At 35.1% G+C, this 7,472-nt stretch overlaps 1 protein-coding gene across 1 annotated transcript; it reads right to left on the bottom strand.

The window, feature by feature from the left end:
* Nucleotides 1-405: 405 nt before the first annotated feature.
* LOC110909286 (protein DETOXIFICATION 27) lies at nt 406-5,349 on the bottom strand. The gene is made up of 8 exons (XM_022154318.2): nt 4,971-5,349; nt 3,972-4,513; nt 2,839-2,925; nt 1,904-1,960; nt 1,512-1,750; nt 1,316-1,434; nt 917-1,006; nt 406-619 (listed from the first exon to the last, which is right to left on the bottom strand). The coding sequence occupies exons 1-8, from the start codon at nt 5,277-5,279 to the stop codon at nt 572-574; spliced, it is 1,491 nt and encodes a 496-aa protein (XP_022010010.1). The 5' UTR covers nt 5,280-5,349; the 3' UTR covers nt 406-571.
* Between the last annotated feature and the right edge of the window lie 2,123 nt (nt 5,350-7,472).

The raw sequence follows: 7,472 nt of genomic DNA, 5'->3' as shown, positions 1-7,472 counted from the left end.
CAAACGCATTACAATCATCAAAAAGTATCCTGCGTACTATCCTGGTTGTTCACCTAAATTCTTAACTTAATCAATCATTCGAAGTCCCATTTGTTTGGTGTACAAGACTCGTGAAAGTATGGTGGCCGATCAACATGTCTATTCGGTCTAGCTTTATTTGTTAGAGCCAAGTTGTATGGTTGTTTTCATGATAAATTTGGTTTTAGTTTCGAAATGTTATGGTTTGGTTTCTTCAGTTCTTGTTATCTAGTACAATATTTGGTAAGTGGTTGATACTATCTTGTTATGTGCAACATGTGGTGAACTACTTTTGATCATCTATTTGTTGTTTTATGAGCATTGTTTGATACCTTTTTGCTATGTCACAATCACACTAGATGGCACATGCAATGCGACCAAAGAAAATGGTACAAGAAACAACTAACCTTTCATTGCAAAGTTTTCAATCTTGCCATGTTTATATGTGAATACTTTAATAAAAAATAATTAAATAGATGCAATAACATTAACAAGATTGAAGCGTTTGGCACCAAATTTCAGGTGAATTATAGGAGATAGGAACTTGTCATCTTCAATGCACAACTGCCCACTTCTTTACATGTTTGCTTGCTTTCTGTGCCTGTAAATTTTGACACTCAAATTTTTAGTAACTAAAATTGTCTAACTACTACAAAACAAAGGAGTTTTACCGATGACAAATCCGTTGGTAATCTACCGGTAAAGGTATGAAAATTAAAATATATATATATATATATATATATATATATATATATATATATATATATATATATCCTCTTCTTTTTTTTAATCTTGTGGGAATCGTCGGTAATTACCGATTGATTTTTCAGTTAAATTTTATAGCAGTAAAGTACTTGAAATTAAATTAGAAGGATTAACCGAGTTTGAATGAACTAACCTCCAATTCCCAATTACAACGACTTGTGATGATAGCTAAGACCACCGTTTGAAATGCCGTTCCTCCGAAGATCATCCCAGCCCAAATACCCTTGTAATATAAACCATACAAACGTTATAGACAAAGTATAACTCCAATCAAGGTGCTTAGTTACCAAAATGTATTCAAAATGCATAAACATTGTGAATTTACATCATGCTTCAAACATTATATACTTATAAAGCTTACAAATAAAATTTGTTTGTTTTACAACAAAGTTGTACGCGAGTCCGCCAAATTGACCAATTTTTATGAGTACCAAAATTTAATTGTTTTACGTGTTATCCAACTCATCCATTTTGCTACTGATCTAACTATTAAATGTTGATAAAATTGGAATAAAAAGAAAACAATGTATACCATGACTCCGAGATGAAAAACCCATCCCATGACAAGTCCCATTGGGACTCCTATCAAATAGTAGCATCCTAAGTTGATGTACGCTACATATGATTGCCATCCGGACCCAACAGCAACACCTATTAAGGAAACCATTTACAAGTTATGGATCGTCAAGAAATACATTTTCAACGCTCACAACCAACCCATGGGATACCTGATAGAACAGGTTGAACGCTATTAAGGAGAATGGTAAAGGCCAAGAGAAGTGAAAGTTGGCTCACGGCATCCAATACAGGTTCACTATTTGTGAATATTAACGCTAGCTCGTTGTGGAAAAACATGATTAAGATCCAGAAGACAACGCCTATCATTGTGGATGTTGTAACCGCGACTATGGTAGCGAATCTAGCGCCTTTGCCATTGCCTGCTCCTAACTCGTTTGCAACCCTAACTCTGAATCACATAATTACACAAGCTTTACATGTGAAAAGATGTTCATATCTATCTATACAAGTAATGTTTACGATTAGAAATTAAGAGATTAATTTAAACACATAACTTGTTGTTCATGATAAGAAAAATATGGAAGCATGTCGAAATATATACCCGGTTCCAGCAAAGAATCCAAGAGGGATCATGAGTTCAAAGCCATTGATGGACATGCTAAAAAAACAAACATATATTATTAAACCAGTCATATGAAAAACTTATTATTCATGAGTATACATCTTAAATTTGTGTATGTACGTCAAAAAAGTATTATTATAAGTAATAACTCTACTTTAGTTGTTAGGAAATAATTATAATATCTTAAAATTAAAAAAAAGAATAAAAAAACATTTTATAACATTTTAAAGAATAGGTACAGAGGGGAAGTTTCAAATGAAAACCACTAGTTATTGTGAAAATTCGAAAACTAATTAAAAAAACCAAAAAAACATACCAAAATTTTTTTTTTGCATACCAATTTTCGCCATTTTTTATATATATAAAAAAAATTTAAAAAAAAAATTTGTAGTGCACATGTGTAATACTACACATGTGTTATGTGTATGTGTACTACACATGTGTATTATTACACATGTGTATTACAAAAAAAATTTTGAAAATTTTTTTTTATATAGAAAAACCTGTGATTTTTATAAAAAAAAATTAAAAAAAAATTGGTGTGTTTTTTAGACTTTTTTTAGTTAGTTTTTGAGTTTTCACAATAAAAATGGTTTTCATTTAAACTATCCCCTAGGTACAGAATTCCTTATAACCTTTTAAAAGAACTATTTAATGAAACCAATCAACAAAGATATCATAAAATATAGAATATTGAGTTGATAACCATTTTTTGGTCCAGATAAAGCCAAACAGACGATGTAACAGGTAACCAAGGCAGTAAATGGACAACATACAAGAAAGACACTTTTAGCAAATTCTTATTTTCAAAAAAGAACAAATGATAATCACGTCGTTGTATTTATCTTTGAATATTGATAAATAAAAGTTGAACAGAATATAATATTCGGCCTTTAATAATGGAGGGGGCTTACCATATGGATAAAGCATCAACTGCAATTTTTGCGTTCTCCAAGTTTCCTGTCATCACTATCAATATTCTGTAATACCAGTTCTCCAAACTGCATTTATTATTTTTATTATTAAGTTAAAAAAACGACAGCCGCGTAAAAAAATAAAAAAAAAAACGTACGTGGGATCATATAAAGCAACGGCAATTAAATTTTTTAAAATGAAAAAAAACAGCGGCGTAAATATTAATAAGGTACGTTGGATAATATAAACGACGGCTTTAAAATGAAAGGTAAACATACACCATGTTGTTTACCTGTCACTCTTTTAAAAAAAATACCAGGGATGTTAAAAGGTTTGTTTACGATTTTGACTTATAGATTGAATTATTAATTATTTTTTAGGTTATGGTTTTAAGAAACGATAAACCAAACATGTAAAGTTGGATGGGTCAGATAGAGAGGTTAGTTTTAACAAATTAAACAAAATTTTTAATTATTTTCTCAAAGTCATTAAATTGTATTAAAATTTACTAAATAGGTACGTATCATGTTAAGAATAAACAAAGTAATAGATAAAAAAAAACATGTTTAAATGACTAGTTCAGAATTCCAAATTGCTCAGGTTTACACCATATAAAATTTTAAATGTACTTTTAATTTGAACGAATCAATAAATTTTAATTATTTTCAAACACTCACAAAAATTAGGGACTTTTTAGAAAGAAAAAAAAAAGGTTGGTTAAACATCTCCATCGATGTTAAACATACCCACTATGAGTTAAACCAAAGATCAAATGAGATGTTTTCCATTGGTACCAAGTGTTGAAATGATGTTCCTAGCTCTCAAGTCATGTCATGAGGGTTCAAGTCTCATTGGTTGTAAAATAGTGTCGATTTAGATTGTTGTTAAAAAAAAGAAGTAAACCCAAGGAGATGTAACGATTTATGTAATTCGAGTAGAGGGGTACTTTCGTTTAAAATAAAAATGATGGAGTATGTTTAACACAACCCAATAAATACCTTGGTATGATATTTGTATTTTACAAAAGTGATTTTTGTCCTTCACAATAATTGTTTTTTTGGTCAAAATTTAGGTAGCTGGTGTTTGTAAAAGTTTCAATAATTGATTGCCCCACCGGAAATGTCAAACTTACCACAACATGACACCGGAAGCTGCCGAGAGTTTAACAAACGCCCACAATCCAGAAAAAGCTTCCATTGAAAACCCTCCCCATGTTTCCGGGCAACCACCGAACACCACATAAGCAAACAGCCCCAAAACAATGAGCCACCATGAGAAATTCAAAGTCACAACCGTCCCAACAAGTCCCAACTGTAACCTAGCCACAACTAGCCAACTCATTGCCGAATGAACCACCAAAGCCACTAGTGACACCCACGCAATCACGTATGTTTTAAGTTGACTTTGAAGAAACCTTTGCAACGGGAACTGAAAGCATAGGCTGAAATGAAGTGGTATCAAACTCATTGACACCACCCCGGAGAGCTCGGCTATGTCTGTCGGTTGTCCGAGGAGTTTTAGTACCGGTGAGGCGAATATGTACAAGGGTAAAAGTACTATACAACATACGAAAAGCACGATCCATGAGCGTTGTAGATACACCCCCAACATGTGGTAGTTTTTGGCTCCGTATGCTTGCCCACATAGTGTCTCCAAAGCACTTGCCATACCCAACTAGATTGATCCCACATCAAAACAAAAAACAACCAATTAGAAATCTACAATATGACTTTATCTGGATTTTGAGCCATGTTTTAAAATGCGAGCGTCGCATGGTACGGGTAGATGTGGTTTCTGCGCACATCACCTGATGCGTACATCATGTCATTCGCTGCCTTATGCACTTAACTAGCATCGAACAAATTAGACCATCGATTGCAATGGGTTTGTGTTTATTAAATCTATTAAACAGATCGAACCAATTGGTCCATGGGTTTGAATATTTAAACAAATTAGACCATCGTCTTGAACGATTATGACCATAAACATAATTTATGGTACATGTTTTAATTTAAAAAAGTTAACAAGTTAAAATACTTTATAAAAATAATTTTTTGCATTGCATCGGCTTCTAGGATGATAACACATTTTTTAAACCAAAAAATGAACAAGTGAAGGAAAGATTATGTACCAAGAGGCCGAAGTCGAAGCCGACGATCACACTTGTGGCGATGGAGATGGCAGCAAGTTCAAGATCACCGAGATGTCCGGCGAAAGCTTGTGTGATGACGAACATGGAATAGGAAGCTATGCGACTGAAGATAGCTGGGCCAACTATGTGCCATAGCTTCTTGGATTCGATCAAGAACCGTTTGTGAAACGGGAGTTCGAGTTCTTGGTGTGCGGTTTTTGAAGTCAAGTCGACGTTTGAAGATGAGTGATCTAACAAGGGTACAAGTATTGGTTCATCCTCTCGACCACCTCTGCCATTGATGGCCATTTGTCTCGGTTATTTTCTCCTGTTTTTTAGTTTAGCTCTGTTTCTCACTTTTTATAGGATATATATACACGAACGAGAGAGAGAGAGAGAGAGAGAATCTAAGTGCTAAGAACAGAAATTTTATAAATGGGGATTTGAATCATATCAGGGGAGGAGGGATGGTTCACTAGTGATAGAATCTATCATTCTCAATGTCCAATAAAATTATGCCATGTCATCAATTAAATTTCCATCAATAGTGATAGAAATGTAGGAGGGGTGGAATCACTAGTGATGGAATTCTATCACTCCCAATTTTTTTTAATTTTCATTTAACATACTAGAAACATACAATTTAAAAAAAAAAAAAAAACCTACTCCAATTTAGCATACTAGAAACATACAATTTAAAAAAAAAAAAAAACCTACTCCTCGTCCGAATCCGGAAACTCCAAACCTAGAGAACCTACTAGTTCGATTAAATCGAATCTCAACCGAAAGTGAGTTTCTTCGTTACGCAATTGTAAATGGATATCTTGTGGAACTTGAACTTGTGTAGGAGGATCCGGCACCCAATCCGGGGATATTGCACGTCCGTCGTGTTTGATCAGCATATTGTGCAATATGATACATGCATACACTATGCTATGTATTGATTTCTTGGTCATCGAACGAACCGGTTGGTGTAGTATACCTCATCTACCCTTTAAAACACCAAATGCCCTCTCAACATCTTTTCTTGCCGATTCTTGCAATTTTTTGAACGCCTTTTCTTTAGCCTCGACAGGAAATGAGGGAGCTTTCACAAAAACAGACCAAGACGGGTAGATACCATCCACAAGATAAAAGCCTCGTCTGTAATGTCGACCGTTAACATAGAAAGGAGAGGAAGGTGCGGTACCATCCGTTACGCTTTGGAACAACGGCGACGTGTGCAACACATTGATGTCGTTTTTTGAACCTGGAACACCAAAATACGAATGCCAAATCCATAAATCATTCGATGCCACCGCTTCTAGTATGATGGTTGGTCTTTTGATGTCTCCCCTCACATACGCCCCTCGCAACTCTCTTGTACGATTTTTCCACTCGATATGTGTACAATCGATGCTACCGAGCATCCCGGGAAAATGCCATCTAGCCTCGTGTGCGGCGTAAATACGTGAGATGTTGTGGCTCGTCGGTTTACGTAAAAACTCGTTAGCATACAACTTAAGGACCGCATTGCAAAAAAATTGCAAACATTCACGTGAAGTTCTTTCAGACATAGCTAGGTATTCATCATATTGATCGGGTGGGTTACCTGTCGCTAGTTGGCGAATGGCGGACGTGCATTTTTGTATCGGCGTGAAACTTGGTTTGCCCCTCGCATCGTAACGTTCTTGAAACCATTCCTCGCTTGCTTCGATGTCTCCAACAATCTTTAAAAATAATTCTTTGGGTAAACGAAACCGATCTCTAAACGTTTCGGCATTGTATAGCGGGTTTTCCACAAAATAATCGTTCATCAAAACTTCGTTGGCACGTATACGATCACGGTCGACCATCTTCTTCTTTGGGCGGGACGACTCGGCATCAAGCTCGTTATACACCGACACAAAATAGTTTAGCGTGTCGTTGTCGGAAGACGACTCGGAATCGGTATCGCTAGACATCGGAAACGTCGAATCCGTAGGGAATTCTATTTGAGAAAGATATAAAAATTGTGTGAAATGGGTTTAAATTGGTATAAAATATGTGGATTGATGTGTGTAAAATGGTTAAAATGTAGATATATAAATAGATAAAATGGATAATTTTTTTTAATTATTGTTTACCGTTTTAAAACGGTCAAAAAAAGCCAACGGTCGAAATTTTCAAAAGTTCAACGCGTGCTCGGATCCACGCCGTGATACTTCAACGCGTTAAACAAGTGGCGGCGGCGGTGTTCTCGTTGATGTTTCACGCGTTATGGGGTGGTATAACGGACCACCCCGTGTCCTCTTAGTTTAAAATAGGGTTATTGGATTTTACACGACTATTGGGTATTGGTTGTCACTTCCAACTATCATTTTAATTCTCATCACTCTCAACTTAACGCTTTGTGTGTTGTGTCACTTTGCATGTGAACATTTCTTAGTATTTGACTTGTGTTATTGACAGGGACGTCTCTAAGAATTTATGTACCATGTTCGAGCTCGAAAAAATGTCTTTCCGTAATGTTTTATTATTATT

The sequence above is a fragment of the Helianthus annuus genome, chromosome 14 (assembly GCF_002127325.2).
Source record: "Helianthus annuus cultivar XRQ/B chromosome 14, HanXRQr2.0-SUNRISE, whole genome shotgun sequence".
NCBI classification, from domain to species: domain Eukaryota; kingdom Viridiplantae; phylum Streptophyta; class Magnoliopsida; order Asterales; family Asteraceae; genus Helianthus; species Helianthus annuus.
Note: the sequence above shows the minus strand (reverse complement) of the source record. Positions and strands in the feature narration are given on the sequence as shown.